At 53.3% G+C, this 27,721-nt stretch overlaps 2 protein-coding genes across 5 annotated transcripts; one reads left to right on the forward strand and one right to left on the reverse strand.

Annotated features, from left to right (window-relative positions):
• Window positions 1-2,223: 2,223 nt before the first annotated feature.
• Window positions 2,224-6,814, reverse strand: CD40 (CD40 molecule). Of its 3 annotated transcripts, XM_057424693.1 has the most exons (9): window positions 6,761-6,814; window positions 5,535-5,616; window positions 4,856-4,981; window positions 4,621-4,764; window positions 4,322-4,421; window positions 3,350-3,411; window positions 3,006-3,107; window positions 2,779-2,804; window positions 2,224-2,534 (listed from the first exon to the last, which is right to left on the reverse strand). In XM_057424693.1, the coding sequence occupies exons 1-9, from the start codon at window positions 6,806-6,808 to the stop codon at window positions 2,379-2,381; spliced, it is 846 nt and encodes a 281-aa protein (XP_057280676.1). In that variant the 5' UTR covers window positions 6,809-6,814; the 3' UTR covers window positions 2,224-2,378. The 3 variants fall into 3 exon arrangements, with proteins under 3 accessions (XP_057280676.1, XP_057280674.1, XP_057280675.1); XM_057424691.1 differs by lacking the exon at window positions 6,761-6,814 and having other exon boundaries at window positions 4,856-5,420; window positions 5,535-5,622; XM_057424692.1 differs by lacking the exon at window positions 6,761-6,814 and having other exon boundaries at window positions 4,856-5,392.
• Window positions 6,815-8,145: 1,331 nt separating this feature from the next.
• On the forward strand, window positions 8,146-26,135 carry NCOA5 (nuclear receptor coactivator 5). 2 transcript variants are annotated; one of them, XM_057424704.1, is made up of 10 exons: window positions 8,146-8,290; window positions 10,551-10,737; window positions 11,228-11,335; window positions 15,220-15,286; window positions 18,552-18,902; window positions 19,169-19,284; window positions 19,403-19,529; window positions 21,386-21,585; window positions 23,515-23,838; window positions 24,248-26,135. In XM_057424704.1, exons 2-10 carry the CDS (start codon window positions 10,575-10,577, stop codon window positions 24,889-24,891), a joined length of 2,100 nt encoding a protein of 699 aa, XP_057280687.1. In that variant the 5' UTR covers window positions 8,146-8,290; window positions 10,551-10,574; the 3' UTR covers window positions 24,892-26,135. The 2 variants fall into 2 exon arrangements, with proteins under 2 accessions (XP_057280687.1, XP_057280688.1); XM_057424705.1 differs by having other exon boundaries at window positions 8,177-8,305.
• The last annotated feature ends 1,586 nt before the right edge of the window (window positions 26,136-27,721 follow it).

A 27,721-nucleotide genomic window follows, 5' to 3' on the forward strand; every position in this document is an offset into this window, starting at 1 on the left:
TGCTGGCACTGATCAGATCCCTGTAGGTATGAGGCAGGGCAGGCTGGAGGATTTGCCCCACCTCGCTGACTTGCTCCCAGTCTGTTCTCCCCACAGTGACACACACATGGAGACAAGGTGGCTTTCATCCCATAAACCAACCCCCAGGACCCTGGGTGCCTTTGCACTGAGGGGGGTCCTGGTGTGTCCTGCAGAGGATGTGGGATTGGCTGGGTCCTCAGCAGCAGCACCTCAGGGTGTGGGTACTCCCTGCCCCTTGGAAAGGCGTGGAGTCAGCCTGCCAGCTCTCCCTACTCCATGCAGCCAGGACCTCATCTCCCATTACACAACACTGCCGAGGACATAACCGGGTGTGTTTGGAGGCAGCCCTGTGAGGGAGCTGGGACTGAACGATGCAGCAGGGAAGAGCAATGGAGATCACCACTCAGGAGCACATTTCTGCAGCCTGCGGGCAGAGACACTGGGGAGTGAAAAGCATTAACTCCAGCGTGGGAAGGGGCTGGGAAGCACCGTGAGTTTGGTGAGTGCTTGGAGAGCCCACAGGAAGGGGCCAGGGGCCTGGCAGGGCTGGACCCACCAACGGGGAGGGCAGGGAAATTGCAGGCACAAGTCCTGGGGTGGCTCCGTGGGCACCGGGGTCCCTGGGTGAGCTGTTGTTCGTGTGGCACTGGGGCCCTCGACCAGCCCATGTCCCTGTGGAGCTGCATGGCATCACTGGCTCCAGCTCTGGGGCAGGAGCCACAGGTCACAGGCAGTCACTGCTGCTCGCTGGGGTGCAGGAGTGCTACGCATCCTGGCTCAGCCCTGTCACTGCAGGACACCCACACTGGGAAAGCACCGGGATGAGCTGCAGGCAGCATCTGAGACAGCAACTGGGAGCTCTTAACTGGACTGGAGAGTGGGATGATTTTTCATTGCTTCCTTATAATAAGAGGACAAGAGTAAGTGACTAGCACAGTTCGTTCACTTGGTAAAGATTTATACAATCACTTCATCCAGTAATTGGTATTCTGCAGAGAGAGAGTGAGCTGCAGCTCCAGCATCCGCCTCCGTTTTATCTCTGTCTTTCTTTCTCTCCCCTTTTCAGAATGAGTAATTCTGTCCCTCACAATCCCATTTAAACAGAGCATTTTCAGAGTGAATAATTAGTTACATTCAATTAGATCTCATGCGTTCCCCTTCTCACTCTGGGGGACAGACCCGCTAATGAGAAGGCACATGTCTGACATGGGGGCAGGTGTTGAACACGCTGTATGTGGGCAGGGAGGGGTCGGCACCGGGGGAGGTCAGGAGCCAGAAGGGCTGGTCTGTGGAGGTGCTGTTTGGGGGCAGAGGCTCTGGGTCTCTTGCCCACGTGATGATGCCAGCGGGAATCAGGCTCCTGTCCCCAGGACAGGGTGTTTGTTCACTGGGTTCTTGTGTCAAGGGGACGCTGCCCAGCCTGGGACCATTCCACCAGCACTGCCAAGAGCACAGAGCCCTGAGCAGGAGAGCTGTTGCCGTGCCTTTACCTCCCTTATCAAACCTAACATTAGGTTTTAAGAGGAGGCTTAAATAATGTGCCACTGCCACACAGTAAAAGTCACTCTGTTCCAGCTGCTTCTGGCCCTGGGATTTATGGCCCCTCCTACGCCATGCCGCATGCCCTCCGGCGGTGGTGGGTCACGGGCTGCCACGGCGCCTGCTGCCCGGGTCCTGCCCTGGGCTCGGTGCTGCCGCCGTCCAGCGCCACGCCCGTGAGTCAGGGTGCGCGGCGGCTCTGCTGCAGCCCCCAGCGCCCTGCACTGGCGCGGGCCCCCACGGCGCAGCTGGCGCTGGACGGGCGGGGCGAGGCGCGCGGAGCTGCAGGGGCCCGGACCGCGCACGGCACCGCGGCCGCGCTGGGGCCGCCCCTGCCGCGGGGCTGCTGCTCGCGCACGCTGCGCGGTCCCCGCGCGGTGCCGCCCCACCGCCGCCGGTGCAGCAGCGCCGCCTGCCGGCCGCCACGCGCGCGGCCGTGGCCCCGGTCCCGCTGAGACGAGCGCGGCGGGACGGGCGCGGCAGCGCGTGCTGCCCTTGTCCGCGCGGAGCCGCCGGCAGCGCGGGGCGCCCCGGTCCCGCACCCGCCGCTCCGGTTCTCGGCCTGACCGGGCCCCGCCGCAGGGTCTCGGCGTCAGCAGCCGTGCTCTGCCGCGGCAGCGGGCTCCGCTCCGCGTCCCGGTGCCGGCAGCGGGGCGCTGCTGTGGGGCCTCGGTGGCGCTGGCCGCGCCGTGCTCTGCTGCGGTGTCAGAGCGCCTGTGGCCAGCCCAGGTGCCACATTTCTCCCAGGCTGGAGCTGGAACAGAGGAGATGGCGCTGGCCCCGGTGCGCGCTGGTGGCCGGGGCAGCGCCCGGCCCCTTCACAGCCTCTCCTGCTCGGCGATGCGGCTCTCCTTGCCGTCCTCCTGTGCCACGGGCTGGCACCTGAGCAACGTCTCCTGCACAGGGAAGGGATCCTCCCACTCCTCAGTGGGCTGATGTGTCTCCAGGTTCTCCTCAGGCTTCCCAGGTTTTCCCTGCACAGGGGCAGAAGCCAGGGATAGGCAGGTTCACCCCCCATGGCTTTCCACAGGTTCCTGCTCCGCTGCCATGCAGGGCAGAACCTCACCCTGTGAGCGTCCCCCTTCTCTGTATTTGCCAGCAGCACCCCCGTGTGCCCCTTGCACTGCAGAGCCACAGCCCCAGATCTGCTGCTGGTACACCTCTGGCTGTGCCCAGAAGGGACCCCAACCCGCTGCTGGAGGGTGGCTCTGGACTCACCTGTTTCTGCATCTGTTGCTTGGGATCTGGATGGAAAGAGGGACAGAGAAGGTGACAGTCAGGGCAGAGCATTCCTGCCATGCTGACCCGGTAGGGCATGGGGCTGGGGCAGCTCTGTCCCAGCAGTGTTCCCAGAGGAGCTGCCCCGCTTTTGGCAGAGCTGCCACCATGCCCCCTTCTCGGCTCCTGACCCCCATGAGGTCACACTGGCCAAGGCAGCCCCTTACCCCTGTGCACCAGGTAGTAGTAGATGGAGATGACCACGAGGCATGGGACAGCCACGGCAGCAATGGGGATGAGCACCGAGAGTGAGGACCGCCTGCCCGACTCTGTGAGGAGACAGCCAGTGAGGCACCGTGCAGCGCCAAGACACCAAGTACCCAGAGCTGCCTTTCTCCAGGGCCAGTCCCGCAGGGATGCCTCACGGGGACAGACAGGAGACGGAAGGATTGTGCTGGCACCACAGTCAGACCCTGCTCTCTCCAAAACACTCACGAGCCAGGCCAGCTCCTCCCATTGCTGTAGGAGCACCAGATCTCTGCTCTGCATCAGCCTGGCACTGGGCACTTACCACAGATCACATCTGAGGCGTTGGTCCCTTTCACCTTCACCATCAGCCCTTTTTCCTCACAGCTGTAGGAAGAACAAGACCGTGTAACCACAGCAGCCTGGGCACATGGGAAGCCTGACCAGGAGGAGCTGCTGCATGACCTGCACCAACCCTGCCAGGCTCCAGAGGGATGAGTGTCCAGGAGCCAGTGCTGCGTGATGGGGAGACCAGGTACACAGCAGGGCCCCACAGCATGGTCCTGGTCTAGAGGTGTTGAAACTGCTGAAGATAGGGACAAGTCTGGGGACAAGGCACAGGAAGAAGCAGACACCTGAGACCTGCCCGGTCCAGGGAGATGCAGGGCTCAGACACCAGGGCTCCTGCAGAACAGCCAGGAAGGGACTTGATGACAGGCTATAAGTGCCTCTGTGGGGAGGTAATTTCTGGGCACAGATAAAAGCAAAGTGAAATCCAATGGCCGACAGCTGAAGCAAGACTAATTCAGCCTGGAAATAAGGCTAATGTTTCTACCATGAGTGCAATTAACCCTCAAGCAGCTTTCTGAAGACATAGATGACCTGCCAGCCCATGGTATCCTCAAAGCCAAAGTCCTCAGGGCTGGTGCCCCAGTTGATGAGTCAAGGAGTGCTGCAAGGGAGAGCCTGGACAGGGCACTGGGGATCCCCAAAACCCCTCATCCCTTGCTCCCCAGTGCAGATGACAGGGTGGACATCCCTGAAGGGGTGAGCACTCTGCACACATGCAGAGAGATGGTCACAAGCTCCTGGATGTCTGCCTCGAGCTCAGCCTGCCACCCTGGGCCCCACCACACTCATAGCTCTGCTCCTATGCCAGCCTGACACTGTGTCACTCAGACTGCCCAGCCATCTGCTCCCCAAGGCCACTAAGGAGGCTGGCAGCAGAAGATGTGCTCAGAGGGATAGCAAAACAGCTGGGGATAGGTGGACGATGTGGTCAGCACTGAGACAATACCTTGTCCAGGGATGGCATGGCTCTGTTTTGGAAGAGACATTGGAGAAGGTGCCTTCTGCACAGGGCTCACAGGGGGATGTCATCCGGGCCATGGCTTTGGCTGGAGGAGCAGAGGTTGCAGGAAGGTCAGCGTGGGAAGTGGGAGCGAGGGGCTGTGGCAATGCTGCCAGGCACAGCAGCAGGCAAAGTGCTGCTGGAGCCCTGCGAGGGGCACCTCGCTGAGGGAGCCCCCCTTCCCCTGGAGGACCTGAGGTCAGCGCTGCTGGGGCTGCTGAGAGGGATGAGCTGGTCGGACTCACCCGCCACAAAGCCGAAGCCACGCTGGCAGGGCTGGTTCTCCACGCAGGTCTGGCAGCTGGTGTCAGAGCAGTGCGTGCCGGCCCGGCACTGGCACACCGTGTTGTGCGTTGCGTTGCCATGCGTCTTCACGATGAGGCCAGTGTCTGGGCAAAGGGAGCAGGGGCGAGGTGAGGTGAGGCACGGGTGGGTGAGCCTGGGGGGATAGTGGGGCCGGTGGGCATGGGCAGCACTTACTGTCTTCACAGATATCATGGGGGGCACAATGCTTCTCCTTGGTCCAGCTCCGCTGGTAGTGGCCACTCTCACAGGGGGTGCAGATAGAGTCCTCTGTGTCACTGCATTCAGAGACCAGCTTTTCCCCTGCAATAGAGGAAGTGAGAAGGGTGTGAGGAGGCGCAAGGGGGCTTCCCCCTCCCCAGGCAGTAGCTCTGCTAGTGGGAGATGGGAGCACTGGCAACGGTGAGTGCTGATGCTGCTCTGGCAGCCAGGGCTGCAGGGACCAGCTCCCCACTGCAGAGGGGTGATTGGTGCTGGGGCAGGAGAGCACGGGGTGCGGGGGCATTTACTGCCTTTAGGGGCTGGGAAATGATCTGCAGTAAAAGCAGGAGCTGAAAATAACATCACAATTTGGCAGTGGCAGCAGTCTCCCTGCAAGCTGCCTGTGCCCTGGGGTCCTGCAGCTGCAGGAGCACAGACAGTCCCAAGAGAGTTGTGGCAGATTCGGGGAAGTCCAGGGGGTCTCCCAGAGCACCCGTGAGGCTCCTAGTTGCTCTAGCACTGGAGTGACACAGAGGTGAAGCTGCCCGTGGGGTGGAGGAGCTCAGTCATGCTGAGCTGTGCTCTACTGTGGTCCAGCTGTGGGTCCTGGTACAGTCAGGCCCTGGGGTACAGGAAGGGGAAGGGGTCTCCGTACCTGGATGACACCGGTTGCAGCACCTGCCTCTGTATTCATACTGCTTATCAAAGCATCTGACAGCATCACCAGGCTTCCAGCACTGGAAGAAACAAGACCTGGAATTCAGGGTGCTCCTCAGTGCTTCAGCACCTCCTTGCTTCTGCAAGCACATGGGAGCTAGCTCACATCCCGAGGCGAGGGCTTCTCTGCACTGCTCCTGCCCTGCCTGTGCTAACCACAGACCGCAGCAGAGCCACCGGCGCTGCCTCATGCCACCAGTGCTCTTTGAAGTGGGGTGGCAGCGATTCCCCAGATTTCCTATCAGATGATGATTGCACATTGCCCTGTGCCACTGCCAACAGGGTCCTGCACAGCAGCAGCGGTGTTAACAGAGCCTCCCGTGCCCAGAGAGCTGCCAGCCCTTTCCCAAGGCTGGTGCATCCGCCTGCGGGGCAGGAAAAGCCCCAGGGCACGTACAACGGACTTCCATGCGCCTACTACCAGGGGTGTGTGCGCACCGGGAAGAATGGAGAGCAGGCAGGTAATGGGACCTCGGGCCAGTACGGGTGCAGGGCACCCACAGCATCGGACCACCGCACAGAGCAAGCCCCACGCTACCCCTGAGCCCAGCCACCCCAGGGAGCAGGACGGGGTCTCCAGCAAATCCCTCAAGCGAGATGACTGCGGGGCTGTGGGCATGAGGGGTGCTGAGACCCCACGGGGCGCCTCGGGGTACGCCCGAGCTGGCAGAGGGGAGCCGGCGCTGCCGCCCCGCACGGTGACAGTGAGCAGAAAGGGAAGTGGAAGGGGCTCAGGCGGCCCCCTCCCTGCGCCCCGCAGCCTCTCAGGGCCCGGCGGTGCTCTGGAGCCCGACGCTGTCGGTCCGTGCCCGCAGGTCCCTCCTCCCTGCCCCGGCCGGGCCCCGCTCCTCGGTGGAAGGCGAAGCCGAACTGGGCCCGACGGGAGCCGCCTTGACAAGCCCGGCGCCGGTGCGGAGTTCGAGCGGGTCGGACCCGGCCGGCTCGGCTCGGGCGGCAGCGCTGCCGGTGCCACCTCCCGCTCTGCCGCCGCGGGCACGGCCCCAGCCGTGGGCCTCCCTCCGGGGTGGGCCGCGCGGAGGTGAAGGGCCGGACCCTGCCCCTTCCCGGAAAGCCGGGCGGCTGCGGGCCGGGGCTCGGCCCGAGGGAAGGGGGAAAGGCCGCTGCCACTACCCCAGCCCATGCCCGTGCCCCGGCCCCACTCACCCCCAGCAGCGCAGCGCCGAGCAGCCCCAATAGCCCCAGCCGCTGCATGATGTCGCACCCGCGTCCGACCGCCCGCCCGCCCTATAACGCCTTGTCCCGTTCCCGCCCAGGAAACGGCGTTGGGCCGCCCTCGGGGAAGCCCCGACCGGCTCTCGGGCCCGGGCAGCCCCTGCGCCGCACGGCCGGGGGGGGGGGGGACGACAGCTCCCCGCCGGCTCTCCCGCACCCCGGCCCTATCCCCCCCGGGGTAGCAGCCATCCCTACCGGGACCCGGGACCTGTCCGGTCCCTCGGCAGAGCCGCTGAGGCTGGGGGTCCCTGGGCAGCGGCTGCACGGGAATGTCCTGCTAAGGCTGGAGGTGGGAGAGGGGCTCCTGCCAGCCCCACGGAGCCGCTACCCTGCCGGCGTCTCCCAATAAAAGGAGGTGCCCGCAGAGGCAGGAGTTGGCTGTGGGCCATGGTGAGGGAAGTGCATGTTCTGGTTCCACCAGAGACAGAACTGAGACAAGTTCAAGGTTTCACTTCACCTTCCCAGCGGTAACCCCGCGCTGTGGCCCTGGAGAGCCCCTCACGGCTGCCCGCAGGCTCTGGCCTCCAAACCAGTTCCCGTAAATTTACCAGCCCTAAACGGGAACGGGCCAAAGTGCCGCAGGCCCGGCTGTGCTGGGGACCGCCAGCCCGCCCCTGCCTCAGCTCCATCAGGAGTCCCCCCGTGTGGTCCCTGGGAAGTTCCAGGCTCCCCTCCTGTTAGAGAGGCTTTCCCGGAACCCTTTCTCGCCATGGCCTGGCAGGGACCGGCGGTTCCTCCGCACCTCCCCGTGCCCTGTCCCCCCTGTGCTGCACCGTGACAGCACCGCAGTGACCACAGCCGCTGCCTCAGCCCTGGCCTGGGGGCTGCGTGCCACGTGCGGCCTCCGCCGGTGCCCCCTGCCCTGGTGCTGGCGGGCGGGAGCGGCGGTTTCCCCATCCCGCCGTCACTTCCCAGAACTGAGTCACTCGAGAGCACGATGGGTCCCGGGGGAGCGCCGAGGGCAGAGCCCTGGAGGCGAAGCCGGGGGGGATTTTTGTGCCTGGCTCCCGCGGGGCCGGCAGGGGAAGTCCCGCAGCCCCGGGCACCGGCCGCGCGCAGGACGAGCGGCGGAGCCCGGCAGGAGCTGCCCGGCAGGAGCTGCCCGGCAGGGAAGCAGGCACCGGGCCGCGGGTGCGGCGGTAGCGGCGGGGCCGGGGCCGGTCCCGGTCCCGGTCCCGCCTCGCCCCGCGCGAGATCTGATTGCGCCACCCAGCGGCCTCGCGCCTCGCCCTCCGCGAACTACGAGTCCCAGCGTGCCGTGCGGCGGCGCCTCGCGGGGCATGCCGGGAGCCAGGCGGGACGTGCAGCCCCGCGCGCCGGGCCCTCGCCGCGGCAGGCATGGCAGCGGGTGGCACGTCAGCGCCTTGCGTCGTAAAGCGTGGAGCATCGTAGTCGCGACGGCGCTGTACGGCAGCGGCGGTTGGCGCCTTTGTCCTGGCGGCGGCGGCGGCGGTGGTGGTGGTGGTGGTGGCGGCGGTGCCCGGCGCGGCGGTGAGTACTGCGGCGGCCCCGCGGCTGCGGCGCGCTCGGTGAGCCCTCCCGGGGGGCCGGGTCCCTCTCGGCTGCCAGGCGGGGCTGGCCCGGGCCTGGCCGGGCGTGCCCTGCGGCCTGCGGGCCGGCCGCGCGTACGCCTCGCCGCTCCTGAGGAGCGGGAGCGCGGGTTCGCTGGGAGCTGCCCCGGGGCGGGTCGGTGGCGCAGGGGTAACGGGGCTCAAAAGCGCGTGCTGCCGGGCCGGTGGTTGCCGCAGGTGGATTCCTCGTAACTCTGGTGGCGAGCTCGGCCCGCGGCGGCGGCCGGGTGCGAGGCCTGTGGCCGCCGGTGGGGCGTTCGGCAGGGCCTGGCTGGCGCTCCCCCTGCTACCGCTTTCCGCACGGGTACCTCTACCCTCGCTTGCGGTCCCGGTGCGGGGTCCCGGTGCGAGCGAGGGCGAGGGAGGGCCGCCGACAGCGGCCTTCCGGGCCGGGCCTGGCTTCGGGGCTGCCGGCGCCGGGCAGGACGCCGCTCCTCGCCCCGTTCATGTCGGTGGCGGCTGCAGTCACTGCTGCTGCCTTGCCCGGTAACCTCCTGCGGGCCTGTGTGTCCCCTTCCGTTGTGTTAGTTACATCCGTTGTGTCTCGCTTTCTGAAGCTGTAATGCTGTTAATAAATGACTTTGGGTTTAAATATAAGTTTTTTAGGGAAACGTGGCTTTGGTTCACTTCCCGAGGGCTTACTGCACCCGAGCTGGCTTGGGGTGGCCGCGTGTACAAACCTGGCCGTGGGTTTCTGCACAGGGGATTGGCACCTTGAAACCACCTCGGCTCAGAGTTGGCCTCTGGCTGCATTCATAGGAAAGGCTTAATGTGGAAATCGGTTCACCTGGTTCAGTGTGCCCGAAGCTTGGACAGCAGTCAGTTGTTCCGGTCTTCTGGTTGCTAAATGGCTCCTAACTATGCAATTTGGCAAGTGGAAAATGGTAGGAGGCAGTAAATGCTCTTGTATGGAAATTCTTCAGTAATTCAACCTATCCAGCTGAGTTATTGCTTTGGTTTGAAAGTGACCTGCAAGTGGGAAAGTAGCTCCCTGGTTTCTTCACGTGGGAAACTCTTGCAAAGTATTTACCTAAAGCTGTTTATATTTTTAGGCATTTGACTTGTTTATTTAGAGACTAGTTGTAAATTGTAACAAATGTGGGTTAGGTGTTGGCTGGTTACCGGGAGTAGCTCCTGTTGATACACTCGAGTTCAGCTTTTTTCCCAGGTTTCTTGCATGTTGTAAATGGAAATCCCATCTTGCCTTCCTGTAGATGGACGTTTAGGAAGTATGGGAACTTCATTAAATAGCATTCAGTCTTTCAAGTTAATCTTGAAAGTTTCAGTGTTTCTGGGTTTTTTTAAGCTTTATGTAATGGTGACTCTTAAGCTAGGCAGTGGGTCTGGGTGGGGGTTGGGGGTTGGTTGCTGTGGTGGGGGTTGTGGTGGGTTCTGTTTGCCGGGGTGGTTTTGCTGTGGAGCTCTGCGTGAGTTTGTGCAGTGCCTGCTCTGTGGCGGTGGGGTCCACAGTGGGCTGTGGTGCTGGGGTGGTGGGGAAGGGGCATGGCGCTTCCATGGGGGTCCCCAAATTCCCATGTGGACCCGCCTTCTGTGGGAGCCCACACCTGGAGGGGGCCGAGGACGTGCTGTTCACCAGGGGCTGAATGAGAAACTGCATTTTGGCACTGAAAGCCAAGATTCCACATGCAGTGAAGCAATCCAGGTGTGGTCCCTTGGAGCATTTGGGCAGTGCTTCCTGGTATCTCGCTCAAAGCCTGTATTGAAATCTTTGGGTTATGCAATGTTGTGATGAGTGTTTCCTTTCTGCGTGTTAAAATACTGCATAGACTTCAACTCTGGTCACCAGTGGACTGAAGAAATGGGTGTTCTGAAAAGCTTAAAGTCAAGGTGTGTTAATGGAAAATGAATTTTATTTGTATCTTACTTTGGAGTTAAACCATTAAAACTTGTCTGTGAAATAATTGGGGTTGGTGCCTTTCAGTATTGCAGAAAATCCCAAGTGAAAAGCCTCAGTACATGTTCTTCCCAGAGCTCTGTATCCCTGGGCTAGGATTCCTCTGGAGTGTCACTTACGTTGCGCAGCCTTGGTTGGTTTCCAGCCACAAAGCAGTCCAGTTGAATGCCCGGTTTGGTGTGTGGGGTTGCAGTGACACACGTGATGTGCATGGCCCTTTTTCTTTTTTGCGAAGAGTTGCATTTGGGACGACAGCAAAATGGCTCGAGGACGCAAGAGCAATAGCATCAAACAGAGCGACTTCACCAACAGCACCAACCCCCAGGACTTAGAGAGAAGACTTTTTGTCGGCAATTTGCCCACAGACCACATGACTCGTGAAGAAATGGAAGAGATATTTTCAAAATATGGCAAAATCAGGGGTTAGTATTTTATCTTTATGCCTTTTTGTGCCTGGGAACTCAGAAATACCACTTTCATGCTTGTCAAATGGTATTTGCTGATGATGGGAGGAGTAACTAATCCTGTTCCTAAAAAGTGACCTTTCAGTGATAACTTTATCTGAAAAAGGGATTCCTTCAGCATAGCTGAGATGTAACGTGTGTGTATCAGCTACATTTCAGCTTTGGGTTTGCAGTATGATGTTACAAGACTCTTTCAAGTAACTTCATAGTCTCTTAATCAAATCTTGGTCACATCACAGGCTGTATTTTGCTCACTGCCTTGTCAGAAGGCAGTGGATCTATGAAATACATTTCAGAGCCTTTAAGCTCTGCATTTTGATCCTGGTGGATGTGGTTTTCCCAGGAAACTTGCAGTGGTTTCTTGGCTGGGGGTTAAGTGGTGGCCTGGGCGTGGGTTGATGGTGTCCCCTGGTTGTAACCAGTCTTGCCCTGCTGTTGCCTTTTCCAGCCCTCAGCATGTACCATGGCTATGGGTTCGTGCAGTACGACCGTCTGGAAGATGTCCAGGCCGCTCTGGACGGGGAGAAGGGCCGCCTTTATAAAGGGTATAGATTAGGTAAGGAAAACTGCTCCGTGCTCTCCCACTGACCCCAGCATGCATCCCAGTAGAGAGTGCTCTTGTTCTAAAGCTCTCCAGAAAGATCCCTATGTGACACTTGCCTGGTGTTAGACTCAAATCACTTTTAGTAGCTATGTATTTCCCTTCAGTTACTTGCTGTAAGTGCTGTGTGTTTCATCTTCCTACCTAGGTCTTACTCTGAACTCACCTTTGTGTGTTAGTGTTTGAAAAGGTCTGCTGCTCTGTGCGAGAGGCTGCTCTAGCCCTAGGCAGTGCTCATCACAACCTCATGCATGTAGTTTTAAAACATTTAAAAACATTTGTAGAGCAGCACTGGCTCTTCTTGGCAGGCTCAGGAATTGGTCACAGCACTCAGCAGCTTGTGAGCCCAGTAATCTTGGGTGGGTTTGCACATGTCAGTCTGAAAGCAGTGTGTAAGTACCAGGTGCTTTAAAGAGGTCATTTTCATAAAGATAAAAATAATTCAGCTAAATGTGCTGGGAGCAAACTTAAACAGGAGCAAATTGTTAGAAAGCTGAGTAATCTGTTACATGCAAGCAAAAAAAAATTACTCTTGAAGTAAACCTGTGCTAATTTGAAGACAAACAGTTTGACTTAGAAAGGAATGAAAGGAGCATTAAACGATGACTTGTGGGAAGGTGTGTGTAGAATGACAAGCCCAAGCCTCAAGATGGAAATGCAGGCAAATAGACAAGGAGGGTAGAAGGATACAAGAAGAAGTTATGGCCAGTGTTGTCTAAGTCTAGAAGCTTAAGCAGGAGCAATTGCAGCTGCTTTAGAAGCTGAGGTGTAACTGTCAGGGAATGATAACGGTTTCTAACTGGAAAGACCACTTGGTCCTCAGTTTCTGCTGTCTCTCTTTGAAGAGGCACAAGGAGCTTTAATATAAATTGCATTTCAGTAGCAAAATTGAAAAGGTAGAGCAGCAGCTACCAAAACTGGACCTCTCAAAAAGTTTAAATCTCTTGTCTGTGAGGCTCAGTGCAGACCTGCCTAGGCTGTTCCTGTTTTCCTACAAGCCTTGGGAAAACCAGGGATTTTCCAGGGCCATAGCAGAGCGCTGTAGATGTGCCAGTCAGCAGCGTAAGTGGGACAAGCAAGGCATCAGCCCCTGATAACAAAGGAATTCTTCCACCTGACACCCACTGAGAAGGGAATTCATTAATGCAAATCAAAAGAAATTCTACCTCTTACTCCACTGATACTGGGAGCTTTATGGCTGAGAGAGCAGTGTTGATGTAAAGGCTTCTGTAAGATGTTTGGTTTGATTAAGCAGCTAAACAATTAAAACCAACATAGGGTTAAATGGAGCTCAGTGTAATATAGATGAAATTGCTCAGTGCTTTGAGTGGTGTTCTGGAAAAAACTGATTCCTGGCCATGCAGTGCTTTTATAAGTGACTTGGGGAGAAAAGACAATCATGTTTCAGAAAGAGAATGAAATAATGAAGATGGAGTTACTGGTGGTGAAATGACCTGGACTTCTTCCTAAGCTGGATGCAGGCAGAGCTGAGCTCTCACTAAACCCAGAAGGGAAGATCTGCACCCAGCAAGAGTGCTTTTGTCATTCCTGGCTGTACAAAGCAGCTTTGTAAGCAGGGAGGGTTTGCTACCTGGGGTATACTGCTGGAATACTGTGTTCAGATCTGGTATGCCTGTTTCAAAGAGGATAGTGCTAAATGGGAGAAGCCTCAGAAAAACCTGAAGAAGGCTTAAAGAGCTGAAGAACAAGTCCTAGCAAAAGCCTTGAGATAAAGGAGTGATGTGATCTGTGTAACAGACAGACCTGAAGATAAGCAAGTTTTAATCTAGTAGGCTTAGGCATGGCAAATCCTTAAATGGAAATAAATAGTTTTCTTCAGCAGCAAAGTAATTGACTTCTGGAATAACTCACTGAAGCTTTGGTGCTTTCTGTGCTCTGAAAACTTTTAAATTGGAATTGAATGTTCTGCTAAAAGATAAGCTTGAGCTCAATGCCACTGCTGCACTTGAGATAGGAATGTGATTCAAGGCTCTCTTGTCACCCGTGTTCATTCAGGAGATCACTGCAGTGGCCCTGTCACCTCAGAACCCTGCAGGACAGAAGACTTTCTTTTTTTCCTCTGAAGTTTTGTCACTGTTCACATACTTAACCTGTAAATGCTGTTAGCATTAAATAAAATGTTATTAAATCTGTTCTTTTTGCACCAGAAGAGGGTCCCTGTCAAAGGTGTTTTTTTTCTTCTAGGAAAATATTTTTGTTCAGATTTTTTTTTTTTCAAGTAATGTATGGTTTTGAGTGTAAAAATCCTGATAGGTGTCGGCAATGGCATCGTAAAAGAGAATAAAAATAATCTTAAACCAAAGAAAGCAGATAGTGTCTTGCTTAAAGATAACACTTGCCTTTAAGGGGACAAAAATCTCAACTAAAAAATAAATGCAAGGAAAAGAGTTGCTTCAGTTACACTGCATGAGCATTAAATGTTAACTGCTAAGGATGCAAGTCGGTAAAAGACTTTGGGAGAGTTCAACTCCAGTGTTGCATTATACTAATGCTTCCACAAACACATTGAAGTGTTTTAATTATCTTTAATGGCTAAAGCTATGTAGGGAATAAATGCCCATCAAAGTTTGTGACAGCAGGCAAGAATGCAGCTGATCCTGGGGATTGATTCTGGGGACTGCTCTGTGGTGTTGAGTGCTCTGGTGCTGCAGTTCAGGTTCAGGCTGCACTTGCTTCTCTCCCCCCAAGAAAGAGAACAAGCTGCTCCTTGGTGGACAACGGGAGCAAAGCTTAGGACAGATCCTGTAACTGGAAGTTCTAAAGGATCATGTATGAAGCTGCAAAAGATAAGACTGAGTCTTACTAAAGCCAAGCGGCATGTTTATTCTCTTGCAAGAGCTTTGAAAGGAGCTAATGCAAACAGCTAATAGGACTTCTTTAATTGTTGATAGGTTCTTGGGAAGCAGATACAACCTGGGTTGGTTTTGTTTGTGTCCTTTAAAGGCTCTGAAACATCTGAAAAAAACATCTGAAGACATTTCTGTCTGTTCTTGCCCCCCTCCAGTGTCTTATTTCATCCTCAGTCAGCTGTTACCAGACGCTTTGTTTCCTCACAGTAGAACAAATCGGTCCCTTCCAGTTCTGGGCAGCTTCATTTTTTTCTAGTTGAGGACAAGACACTGTTTATCCAGTTCTCTTACTTCTTTGTATTTGACTTCATGGTGATTTTCATGGAGGTGCTCAGAAGCCAACCAGTTCTCAGTTTCTGATCTGTTGCATCACTTTGCATCGTGTTAACAGTGGTGCTTTGAATGCGTCATGTTGACCTTCCCCAGAAGCTTGTGCCTCAGGCTCCCTGGATCCCGCTCACTGAGTGGAGGCTGCAGCCATGCCTTGGGATGCAGTTGCATGTGCCACTTGAGAGCCCCCATGTTCTCAATAAGGGTAGCAGTATGCTCTGTTGAGCAGGTCTGGCTGGGAACTTGAGACTGTGCTGACTATCAGCTTCCTTTCTTGGAGGTTTTCAGACTCTGCTTTTTCTCCTAGAGTCCATGAGTTGCTTTCTGCTCGCTCATAGACTGCAGAAGAAAGAGATTCTCTTATGGAATGAAGAGTCTGCATGTGGGCCTGAACATAAAGGGTTAAAACTCTACCCAGGCTGTCCACCCTATTTTGAAGGCAGAAATACATGAACATTTCATTATGTTGTACTGTCTAAACTTAATAAAAAATTGTCAAAGTGACAATGTCTCTCTGCTGAATGGATTTTCTTGCACCATCTGGATGTTGTTGAGCTTAAGTTGCTTTCATTTGAATTGTGCTGATGATATTTTTTTTGTTCCATAGCATTGAACAGATGGGTTGATTATTCTTTACAGATATTAATAAAGCAGTGGAAAGAAGAAATATGAATAAGGCTTCATCAAGGTCCAGTCCGGCACGAAGGTAAAGTACCTGGAAGCAGTGAGTTGTAGTAGGAAGGTCAGGGCGTGAGCCCAGTGGCCTGTGCTAAATGTGTTTGTCTCCCCCACGGCCACCCCCAGTCAGACGGCGACACTCAAGTGAGACAGCTGGGACGTGGCTGCTGCAGCTCTCGGGGGCCTTCTGGCACTGGCACCTCAGGAGGCATGAGGGAAACCTCGTGTCTGCTGCTGTGACTGCAGCTAAGTGTGATGTTTTGCAGCAAAAGTTGTAGGGGACTTGTGAGGAAGAATACATTTGATGTTCTCTCCTGCCTCAAGTGTCAGAGAAGCCGGGGCATATCTAGGGAATGCTACTGGGCCGTAGTATTCCCAGTGCCATGCTGCAGAGGACTTCAGGATCTTGTCTCTTCTGATGTCAGAAGCTTCTAGTGCTGAAATGAGACTGGAAAAGAACATACGAGTGAAGCACAAGAGAGCAAACATCTCTCTTGCACTGTCCTGTCTGCCAGGACCTGGAGCCAGGTTAGTGATGGGCACCTGCCAGCTTCTCGTCATTTCCCATCCCTCGGTAGGCACAGCGCATGCCACTCCTGCACCTCCTCCATGTGTGAAGTCACAGGCAAGTGGAGAAGACACAGACTGTCCTGTCACAGGAGGGCAACTTCAGGTTCCTTTCCATGGCACTACTGGGAGCACATAAAGATGTGCTGTGGTGGTAGCTTGGTGTGAAGTGCGCATCTTCTGTGCCTGTACTGTGAAGCTTTCCACACTGTTTCTTGTTGGACTTGAAGGTTATCAAGCCCTGACGTGTCTGGCGTGGTCTATGAACTTGACCTGTTAAATTACAAAAAAAAAATGAGGAAAAAGCGCAGCCAGAAAAACATCTGCCACCAAAAAAAAAAGCAGCAAATGCATAGCTGCAATAGTTGGCATCATCTAGGTCTTTTATATGTGCTGCACTTAGCCTGCACAGGGCCGAATGCACTTGCAGAGACCATCATGCTACAGGAACCACTTTGGCCACACAGCTGGGGGGTCCCATTACACATCTGTAAACATCCAAGCCTTGGGCCTGGGCCATGTGAGGTGTGCTCAGTGCTGGTACAAGGACCCCAAGCACACTGCAGGTACATGGGCAGCCGGCACTGATGGCATGTCTTTGGCCTCAGGCTCTGATGCCATGGGCGTTGGTCCTCAGACCACACTGGGAGGGGAAAAACAGCAGGTCCAGATGCATTGGGACCCGTGTCATCCTGCGTGTGCAAGAGCAGATGGCCACATCAAGGCCCCCAAGGAGCACTGAAGCTGCATGAGCATGTCGAAGGCTGTGGTGCCGCTGAGACAGGCACTGGATTCCAGCTGGCACTGCAGACACCATGGCCATCCCATGTCACTAGCACCAGTCCCAAGCAGCACTGTGGGCATCAAAGTCCTGGGCGTGGATAATGGACCTGGTCCATGCTGCAGGTGTGTGAATGACAGCGGTGGATTCCTGTGCCACAGTGCTGAGTCCTGAGCAGACGTGGGCAGCGGGGCTGATGTGGTAGGAGTCAGACTGTGGTGATGGAGGTGCAGAAGGCCACTGTGCCTTCGTGCTGCTGCCTCTCTGCAAGCAGCCTGACAGTGAGGGGGAGCACAGGGAATCCATGCCACGTCTGTGCTTCTGTGGCAGTTATGCGGTTCTCGTTCTGGATCTATTTGTCTCTGCAAATAGTGGATGTGGCCTGTTCTGGTCACTCCACTTCCAGCTGGAATAAATGTCCTATGCCAAACAATCCTGCTGCATCTGGCTGTTTTGCTGTAGTTCTCCAGCTACAGAATGACCAGGTACTCAGTATGCATTAGAGCAAGTGGGAAATTTCCCCTGAGCTTCTGCCATGGTTCACTGTAGGCTGGGGGGGAAGGGGACAAGGACAATGTATCTCATATGATGTGGTTTCAATACAGATCACAGAGAAGTGGATCTGTGTGTCCAGGAGGCTGAGGGAGTTTGCACTTGTGTGTATGCCAATAGTGTTTCTTTCACAGGAGGACACTATGTGTGTTCTTGGTGGCACCTCTGTAGTTGTCCTGAAGTTTGTTTCATACCTGACATAAAAGCAGGGAATGCCAGTGCTTCTGTGTGCCTCCCAGCACAGCTGGGTGTAACCACCCAAATCCATGCACAGGCTCTTCACATCTGTCTCTGCCTGACAATGAACTTGGGCACATCTGACTTGCTACTCCTGCTGTTCTCTCCAGGTGACTACCACGTGAATGCACCATAGTGGGAGCAGACTTGTGTTCTGCTTATCTTTCCTAACCTGGATTATACTGATAGAGGACTCTAAATGTCTGTCAAGTTTTGGAAATAAAAAGATTCAAAAAGCTGGGTTTCTTCTGATGGCTGTCAGTATCTTGGGGAAAGAACATTCTGAACACTTGAGTCTCAGTAGTTTCTCTACAAGTTTTTTTTTCTGTTTGGCTTAGACTGCAGTGAATTGATGTGGTTTTTTTTTCTGGAAAACAAAATATGACCTGGAAAAAAACTACTTTTTGGGGAAAAGTTGAAGACTGGGATATTATTCTTCCTTTCCTCCGAAGACAATGCAGTACAAAGTCTGAATGAGATGGATCATTCAGATACAACAGAGAAGCTGTTGCTGCTGAGGATGTGGTGCTGGTGGGGTTTGGTACCCCCTTAACAGGGCCATCATACGCGTAAGACTGGCTTTGTACAGAGACTCTCCTTTCCAGTGCAGGACACGGCGGCCGCTGTCACTGCTTTCTGCTGGTAGCAGTAACCCAACCACAACATGGAAGCTGCAGTGCCTTTGGTCACAGCAAACTCCTTTTTTAATCGTATGACAATAACAGATTATTTCAGGTATTCTGCTGTCATTGACTGGTGAACTTAATGGATCCCATGAATGCTCCTGGCTACTGCAGATCTGTGGGTATTGGGCTCCAGCACCTTGAATGCTCTCAAAGAACTTGCAAAAGCACATTTAATAGTTATGAGGCTGGAGGCCTTGAAATGGTGTTTTCTCAGGTGCCTGTTAACTTCTTCCACAGGTGCTCTACACTTTCAGTGATGCTTCATTAAGTAGCTGTCTGGGTCTTGTTTGGTATGAGAAATATTGCAGTTAAAAGCTTCTCCACGCTGCTTCAACAAATAAGGTTTTGGGGCAGTTCTTGCTATGGTGGGTTAGGAGGGAGGATTCAACTGCTTTGGCACCTCAGGTAAGAGATCTAGGGGTAATTGTACTGGTGTCATTAACAGTCTAATGGACTGGTGTTTTCCTCAGGGAGCCCTATGCCTACGGGGATGGCCGAGACGCCAGACGTGACCGCTCCCCTCTTCGGGGGAGCCCACGGAGAGACCCCAGAGATGGTAGAAATGGCCGAGATTCCAGAGACACTCGAGACATTCGAGCTAGAGACATGCGTGATGCCAGAGACCACAGGGACCCCCGGGACCTGCGGGACCCACGGGACATCAGGGATCCAAGAGACCTGCGGGACCCTCGTGATGTTCGAGACCTTCGTGACCCACGGGAGCCGCTGTATGATCGATACAGGGATCCACGGGATATGAGAAATCCACGAGATGTGAGGGATCCACGGGATATGAGAGACCCTCGGGACCCTTTGTACAGGTAATTTCCCTGGGATTGTATTTGCCAACACATTTTATGGTGTGCCTGCCTCAATGGCTGTGCCGGATTGAGTGGTATCAGGCATCTAAGATCAGGAAATTGCTCCAGCTGGGGACAGTTGGGTGCCTGCTTTGAGTCTTGTGGGGAGCAGGTGGGTACTCCAGAATTGAAATCAAGGAGGGTTTGCGTGTGCTGCATTGGCCAAAGTTATTGCCTGAGCTGGTGCTGGAGCATGGAAACCTTTGCTGCTTCTGTAAACGTTGCAGACGAGATGAATCCTATGACCGTTACATTCGCTTCGAAGACTACTGTCGGCGGAAGGACGACTCTTACTACGACCGTTACAAAGAGCATTTTGACAGAGCACCAGTGAATTCAGATGGTGAGTACCTGTAACGTTGTAATGGGCAGATTGACATCTCCCGCTGGAGGGTGCGGGAGATGCTGTGGTATCTTGAGCTGAAGGCATCATGTGTTCTGTCCCTGGGCCTGGCTTTCAGAGCGCCTGAAGCGTGAGGAGCGGCGCCGGGAGGAGCTGTACCGTCAGTACTACGAGGAAATCAAGAGACGTTTTGATGCAGAGAGACCCGTGGATTGTTCTGTGATCGTGGTGAATAAACAGACAAAGTAAGGAAACAGTTATGACAAATTTTATTATCGCATGGTAAAAGAAAATAGAACTAAACTTAGTCCTGCTTTGAGGCTTTTTGTTTTGCTAGTTGTTTTTGAAGGATGTGGCTTTAGAGCCCTTGGAAAGCCACAGCGCCTGTTGCTGTTCTGGGAACATAGGTTGATGAGGTGGAGAAATGTTGTATCTTGTGCTTTACTTTTATTTCTTTCTTGTCACCTGTCACTATACCTTCTCCTGTTACTTTTCTACTTAATCTTCATATCAGCCTACTGCCGTGACAGGTTATAGCAGTCTGTACTTGCTATTCACGGGTTGAGTGATACAGAACTTACTCATATGTGCCAACCAGCACATAGTGCAGAGCAGGTGTTGAGGGAGTCGTGGGGGTGTTAGTTTCAGAGCTCCTGTCACACTGGTTACTAGGACAGATACCTGTCATCACTGCCAATCTAACGTGCAAGAAATACAAAATCACTGCTGCCAGTCATGAGCGGTGTCGGAGCACATGTGAGTAGTAACCAGGGCGAGCTCCTGAGGCAGCCCAAGCACTGGACTGGGAACAGGGGGGCACATCTGTGCCTGGTACAGTGGGAGGAGGGGCTGTAATGATGGCACCACTCCGATGTCTACAGCTTTACACATAAATACATTGAAGAATAGAAAATAGTAAATAAATCATAGACTTGGCCTGGAGTCTAATGAAAGTGTTTGTCAAGGGGAGATGTAAGGCTCTGTCTCTGTAGCCCTGCAGAAAAAAGATCAAGTGTTAGTTTTATTTCACTCTGCTCTATCTGTGCGGCAGAAAAGCAGAGCTGGTGCTTGCCTGGCCTGGTGGTGGAAGACAGAACAGGAAATGGGAATAAGGGTAGCAGTGAAACTAGAAATAAACTGTGTTTTGCTTTTAATGGAGTTGATTGCCTATTGGAACAAATCTTGAAAGGAAATTATAGATTCTTTATCCCTTGGTGACTAAAAGTCTTTAGAAGATATTCTAATAGGGCACAAGTTATTGTACTTGATATAGGTAGAAATTTTTTGTTCAAGAGGACCAGCTTAATAACCTAAGGATCATTTTGGTCTCTAACAGCTAGGAACCTTAAGAGCTGGAGCATGTAATAAGTGTTGGGTATTGAAGCAATGATGTCACCTACTATAGAACTGTTAAAGGGGACTCCTAAATGACTTGGGTACATGGTCCATGTAACTTAGAAATCCTTAGAAAGACAGCTGAGGGGGAACAGTTTTAGTCATTGTTAACAGTGTTCACATCCAAAGATGATGAACTAAACCTCTTTCAGAAGGCGTGGGTGCGCACAGACTAGACTGCAGGAGAGAGGATACAAGAACAGTGGATTCATAGATGCTGTGTTGATTCTGGGCTAGAGCAGAAAGCAGCAGGTAGAACAAATGAGCAAGAAATAAGGAATAAGGCACATTTGAACAGTTAAGATGCTGAATGTAGCACAAGTAACTTCTGTAGGTTGGCTGCTCTGCTATTTGCCCCTTAGATTCCTGTGGGCATAAATTAACTCACTTAATGAGTTCAGTTTAAACACATTTATATGCAAACCAGTCTATAATAGTGTAAATCCTTTTGCAAACACTGTTTCTCAGCTAAGCTAAGGTTTGATCTGTAATTTATTTCAGTTAAACTGAAATGACTTATTCAGATCAAAACAAGGGCTCTTGCATCACTGTAATGAGGTTGCTATAATACTGTCCTGTTACACACTGTGAGATTTGGCAAGCCATCAGAGCAGCGAATCTGAGGTGACAGCGAGGGTGGGTGTGCCAGGGTTTCTGTTTCTGTGTGACTGACGTGTTAAACTCTACTGGCTTTGCTTTGTGGTAGGGAGTATGCGGAGTCAGTGGGGCGGAAAGTGCGGGATCTGGGCATGGTAGTGGACCTGATCTTCCTCAACACAGAGATGTCACTGACGCAAGCCCTGGACGATGTGAGCAGAGGAGGGTCTCCTTTTGCCATTGTCATCACCCAGCAGCATCAAGTTCACCGCTCTTGCACTGTTAACATCATGTTTGGCACCCCACAAGGTACTGAGGTCTCAATAGGCTCTGTAGTTGTGTGTTTGCTTTGAACCACTCCAAGTGCTGCTTCAGAGCACTTTTTAGCAGAATCACACAGGACAAGGTTCATCCTTGCTGTGACATAAGTAGTTATTAATGACTTAACACCACGTCATAAATGTGAATATTGTTATTTACAAGTTTCCATAATACTTTATTTGTCCCTTGTCAAAAGAGGACTGTTTTATTTCTACCAAGAGGGAATCTCAGGTGCCTTCTCAGCACCTAATACCACCAGCCTTTGCATCTGAGGGCAAGCTGTGAGCCCCAGCTCTAGAAATGATGGCATTGCCCTGGCAGATTTCTGAGTAAGACCAGTCCAGACTCAGGTTATCACTTGTTGTTCTGAAGGAGAGCATGTTTGGAATGTGGCAAATTACAGGACAAATTTTAAAACCAAATGTAATTTAAGGAAAACAGGATAATGATCACGTGTGTGGGCAAGGTAAAGATCCAGTCATGAAACTGGAAAGAGTTCTAAAAAGACTGGACTATAAAGGTGTTGGGTCTATGCACACCACCTTCTGAGCGCTGCTTACGCTTGTCACATCACTTCATCCCAAGGTGTGACTTGGTGATTGTGAGGGTGGGTGTAGGTATTAAAACAAGTCTCATCAGAATGTGATTATGGAGAGCAGCCTGTGCTCTCATAGAAGGCTCTGCACATCCTCTGTTTACACATGGGGCTTGTGAGGCTGCACTTGAGCTTTGGGAGGTTATTGCTCCCTTACTGTGTTCTCAAGTAGTGTTTTGTGAGGTTCATCAGGGAGAGTAAACATCTGAATGCACAGGCACTGCTTTTTGAGTGCTCACTGACTGAGGAAGCCTAGGTTTCTTTAGCATGGGGTGCAGACGTGGTAAGAGGGTTCCCTAACTTGTGCAGAAATACAGCTCACACACTTCACTGGGCTTTCCACTGCCCTTGGTTTTAACTCTTAAGTCCTTTGGTTAACACCCATCCTCCCACAAAGTTTACCTTCTTTTCTGGATCTAATGGTATATCACATCTGATAAGAACCCCAGCTCATCCACAGCTCTTTCTAGAGATGAAACATGCTCACTTGAACCACACACAGCCAACTTTGCGTTCACATCAGTTTCAGGGAACTCTTTCACCACTGGTGCAAAGCATAATGTTAAAATGAACCCCACTTTCCTGTTAGGAGGAAATGGGTGCCAGGAATTAATGTTCTGCAGGTGTGAAAAGTGCTCAGAGCTTTGGGCACTCTTTGGAATGTGAAGGCTCTTTTTATTTCCCTGCATAAAGCTGTGTTCAGGGCATTGTTTGTGTCTGTGCTTTGTGAGGTGGAAATAATGACCTCGAAAACTTCAAAAAGCAGCTGCACAAAACACCAAAGAGTGTTGCAATTGGCCATTACTGGTTGCATTGTAGAGCTTGATTGCTGCTTACTGCCCCTGAGTAGTAAACATAAGCAGCAATGTGACCTTGAGCCAGTGCTCTCCTCCCCACCTCCTGTGTACACACACCTTATTGAGGGGTTGGCAGTACAGAACCAAGTAATCCCGCTGCTGTCCTCCTCCGGAAAGCTTTCACAGCCTTCAGAGGACAAGTTTGGGATCTGCCCGAGGGTTTAGAGGCTGGAAATCTCTCTTCTTAGAGAACAGAGAACTTACGTGAGAGGTAGAGGGAGCTGCTGTCCCTTCTTAAATGGGTCTGATCCAATATCTTGTCAGAGCCCTGAGCTGTGGAAGGAAGGGGTGGCCTTGCTGGGTGATAGCCTTGAGCCTGTTGTTGGCTTAGCAAATGGAGGTGTTACTGTGTGCCTGGGAAGCTTCCCAAGTCTGTGCCTGCAGTCCTCGCCTGCTGACTGAGATGTGCTGGTGTGCACGAGGCAAGGCACCTCCTGTTACCCTCCTTTGCTTTCCGTCGTGCAGAGCACCGCAACATGCCCCAGGCGGATGCCATGGTGCTGGTGGCCAGGAATTACGAGCGCTACAAAACGGAGTGTCGGGAGAAGGAGCGTGACGAGATCGCCCGGCAGGCGGCCAAGATGGCAGATGAGGCTGTCCTGCAGGAGCGGGAGCGCCCGGGCCCTGGGGACGAGGGGGCCCGGGGGGGTCACCCCCCGGCGATCCAGACTCTCCTGAACCTGCTGGCAGACAACCGCTACCTGACTGCCGAGGAGATGGACAAAGTGATCAACTACCTGAGGGACCGGAAGGAGCGGCTGCTGAGGGGCAGCACCGAGGCCCTGCAGGGTAAGGCTTGGGGCCACCGGTGGTGCGGTGTCTGCTCCCTCTGGGCTGGGACAGGGAAGGTACCGGGATTCCAGAGAAGTCCTAGTGCCATAACTGCCTCACCCAGCACCCCAGTTTGCTGAAATGGGCATGGCCCTGGGGCAGCTGAGACCATTCAGATCTTTCATGTGAAAGAACTTTTATGCTGGATTCTCTCAGGAAGCGATGGAACTGCCATAACTTGTTTGGCTGCTCAAGCAGAGCAACAGCTCTGCAGAGTGGTTTGGGTTCCCCAGAGCTGTGCAGCTCTCCTGTTCAGAGGAGGGTATTCACTGAGACTTGTGGCTTTGGTAGCTGTTTCATGAGTTTTCTTTAGGTTTCCCTTCACGGGCATGTGCAGAGCTTTAACCCTCTTCCCTTTCTTTCCCAGCACCCATGTCAAGACAGTCTTTGGGGGCACCTTCAGGATCATCTCTGGGTGGTCAGTCCAGCCTTCCAAGCAATCAAGCTCATCAGGGTGCACAGCCTATGGTCTCTGCTCCTTCTGTTCCAGTGTCCTCTTCTAATCCTCAGCAGGAGCTTCAGGCAAAAATCCTCAGTCTCTTCAACAGTGGGGCAGCAGCAGTGGCCAACAGCACTCCGGCAGCCGCTGCCGGTGCATCAGGCAGCTCACCAAGCCAGAACTTTGCTAGCATGGGCAGTGGCCAGGCCCGCCCAGCACAGATGGGTGCTGGAAACTTAAACCAGGCTCAGCAGAGATTGCAGACTCCAAGCACACAGATTCCTGCTCTCCAGGGCCCTTCAAGAAATGCAGGTCCAAGGCCTGGAGCTCCTCCACAAGCTCAGGCGCTCTATGGTCAGCACCAGAATCGCCTCCCTGCACCTAGCAATGTACCTGCTCCAAGGCCAGTATCTTCTGGTATCAACTTCGACAACCCCAGTGTGCAGAAAGCCTTGGACACCCTTATCCAGAGTGGTCCTGCACTCTCTCACTTAGTGAGCCAAACAGTGGCCCAGGGGCGAGCAGGGTCCTCAGCCCAGCAACCTATGGGTTCCTACCAGCGACACTACTAAAGCTGAGCTGTCAGGCCCTTTCCCCCTCCCTTTGCCATTCCATACTTATACTTGTTTAAAGAGTTTCCTGTCCTTGACACGGGACAAATGCCCCTGGATATGCATGTGCTCTCCAGTTGGTGAGAGCGTACCCCGGTGGCACTGTGCTCTGGCTGGCAGTGTCTGGAGAAGCGTGCTCTGATTCCCTGGTGGCAGGAGCTGCTTTTGATAGTTGGTTGTGTTGTCCAGTCCCAGAAGCTGCTGCAGTGATGGCCCTGCTGCATTTTTCTTGCTTCCAGCACCTGGTGCATCTCCATGTTGAGGTGCAGCTTGGTCTTGAATGGTCTCAGTATAGTTTTGGGTCAATGGTTTTGAAGAAACAGGGGACTGGACAGAACCTGACTGGCCTCTTGGAGACGCACCTCCTCAGAGTGGGCACTGTTTTTCTTTGGGTTTCTTTTTTCAATTTTTATTTTTTTTTTATGACACATAAGCCAGTTGGAAGGTCCAGTGGTAGCATTAGAGCTGAACTCATGGAATACATGCCTGACCCTACTCAGTCACCCAGGACCGCACTGTATGGACTTCCCTTGCTGAAGTGTCCCGACAGGAGTGCTGCTCATCACACCCAGCCCATGGAAAGCAGCAGCTTTGGCTCCAGTACTGTGGCAGATCTGAAATGAGCTTCCAGCCAAGGCAGAGATTTGAAATGGGCTGTCAGTTTTCCTGCACTCAGCAGTTGGTGTTAAGATTGATCTGTTAAATTTGGTGTATAAATTTCCTCTCATCTAACCCTGACTGGGGACAGTTGGTTGCTGTAGCCCAAGAGCTCAGCCACAGCCATGCTGCTGGCCCTGCCTTGGCAATACCTGGAGCCAGTTACAAGGGGTGAGTGTCTGCTCTCACTGTTGGTTGGTGTTCTGTCCGTCTGAGGAGGTGAGGCAGTGCCATGATGCAATACTATCATTTTATACATTTTCTTCAACACTTTGGTAGCTGCAGCAGGCAGTTGAGTGGACAATGGGGCAGTGATTCTTCACCGTGTTTATAACCAGTAACATACTTTGATACCAGAACACAAAACATCTCTGAACGACATGGTCCTCCCCATCACAGCCCCTTAGTCCAGGCAGTACTAAGGGAGCAGTGTTCTCGGAGCTGAGGGTTCCTTTGTCCCAGGTGGTTTGTGTTGTAGCAGTTGATTTTTTTTGCTCTCTGTGCTGTTAACAGGAGGACTTTACTTTCTAATAAAAAGGTGGGAAAAAGGTTTTGTGTTTTGTTGTAGTTTTGACACTTGACAGCTTGCCTACTACTGGAGTGCCCCATTCCACAGCATTTGCCATTGCTCTCTGCTTTCAGATGAGCCATGTCAGGTGCTGCCCAAAACCGGGTGCGAAGCGGGCAGCATAGGAACCTTGCTGTGACCTGCTGTGAGAGTGCCTCAGGCAGCACCTCTCACACCCTTTTGCTGGCAGAGCACTTGGGTGGCCACAGGCAGAGCTACTGCGGTTGGCATGAGGTGGGACTGGCATGTGGGGTCCCAACACTGGGAGCGGGTGTGGAGGGGAGGGATGCTCGGAAAGCAGCGAGCTGCTCCTGTGCTGCTGTGAGCTGCTTCAGTGCCATGGAGCTGCACGGCTGCTGCATGAAGGCAGGGCTGCACCTCCCCATGCGTTCAGCACTGGCCTTCCTCAACGTGGTGCTGTCACTGCTGCAACCTTCAAGTGGGTGGGAGTGTGTCTGCTGTCTTTCCTCCTCCAGTCTGTCTTTGTTAGATCCCTTTCTCTGTCTCTACAACCCTGCTGACAGGTAAAGACTTTGCTGGGGTAATCAGAAATTTGCATGAGCTTAAACATGGGAACTGGCCCTGGGGAGAGGCTGTTCCTCTCCTGACGTTTTGCTTCCTCTACAATCTGCTGTTCCCTGTTGGGGATTTCTCCTAGTTATGGGAATAGAATCAGCCAAGTGCTAAATAGCTGTGGAGATCCTGGAAGCAAGTGAAGATTCCCCATGAGAGTAGTGAAGGGTGTAATAAAATCATTTATTGCATTTTGTGCAGACAGGAGTCTAGAAAAATGGATACAGTTAAAGCAGTAAAGCATTAACAGGGAGCATTCAACAGCTGAGGAGCCACTCCTCCATTAATACCTGCGCAGAGAACACAGGGGCTGTACTGAGGCGGCCTAATGCACAATAGTGAAACACAGAAATTAAATGCAAGCCTAATACTGTTACTTTTTTTCTTTTTTTTTTTCCTTTTTTTGGTTTGCAACCCATTTTATTTACAAGGTTTTAAACTTAATTGCATTGCTCTGCACACAGGTTCTCTAAAACACAAAGCATACTAGGTCACTACGTGTCTATTGAAGTATTGCACTCGAATAAAAGTCACTTGAATGGACGCAAAACATCAAGCTACGGTGGTTAAAAGATTATTGAATGAGCTGACTGTGTGGTAACATTCATAACAAATATATTGCACATGTAGCACAGAAAGTGGTGTAACCAGCAAATCTCAGACCCTTTGGTCTTTCTGCTAGTTTTTAGTCCTGCTACACAGAGGAGGGTCTTGACTCTTCTAGTGCAACTCCTACCCTTGTGCAGTATCTCGTCCTGCCTCTCATCCAGCCATGGACCAACACCGGCCCAGGCTGGAGCTGCCTGTGCCTCCGGCAAGTGCTGTCTTGTGCCTTGGAACCCGTACTGTGCGGTGGCTGCTGCTGCTGCACGTGGGGACAGGGCCACCCACCGCTCCCGCCACAGGAACCGGAGCGTGCGCTGCGTCCCGGCCGAGCGCGGCGGTGGGTGCTGTGCTCCTGCCCGCCACGGGCCTTGCTCTGCCCTGTCCTGC

This window comes from Pezoporus wallicus, unplaced genomic scaffold (assembly GCF_028554395.1).
Source record: "Pezoporus wallicus isolate ANWC-B61680 ecotype Strahan unplaced genomic scaffold, APGP_CSIRO_Pwel_v1 contig_13737, whole genome shotgun sequence".
In the NCBI taxonomy this organism is placed as follows: domain Eukaryota; kingdom Metazoa; phylum Chordata; class Aves; order Psittaciformes; family Psittacidae; genus Pezoporus; species Pezoporus wallicus.

Excerpts from the sequence above, each read along its gene's own strand:
- CD40 (XM_057424691.1), bottom strand. The coding sequence starts at position 5,183 with ATGCCCCCGCACCCCGTGCTCTCCTGCCCCAGCACCAATCACCCCTCT. Across the intron at positions 4,422-4,620 it reads TGGCTTCGGCTTTGTGGCGG|CCAAAGCCATGGCCCGGATG; the intron begins GTGAGTCCGACC and ends CTGCTCCTCCAG. Across the intron at positions 3,108-3,349 it reads CGCCTCAGATGTGATCTGTG|AGTCGGGCAGGCGGTCCTCA; the intron begins GTAAGTGCCCAG and ends GTCTCCTCACAG.
- NCOA5 (XM_057424704.1), top strand. The coding sequence starts at position 10,575 with ATGGCTCGAGGACGCAAGAGCAATAGCATCAAACAGAGCGACTTCACC. Across the intron at positions 19,285-19,402 it reads AGCACCAGTGAATTCAGATG|AGCGCCTGAAGCGTGAGGAG; the intron begins GTGAGTACCTGT and ends CCTGGCTTTCAG. Across the intron at positions 21,586-23,514 it reads CATGTTTGGCACCCCACAAG|AGCACCGCAACATGCCCCAG; the intron begins GTACTGAGGTCT and ends TCCGTCGTGCAG.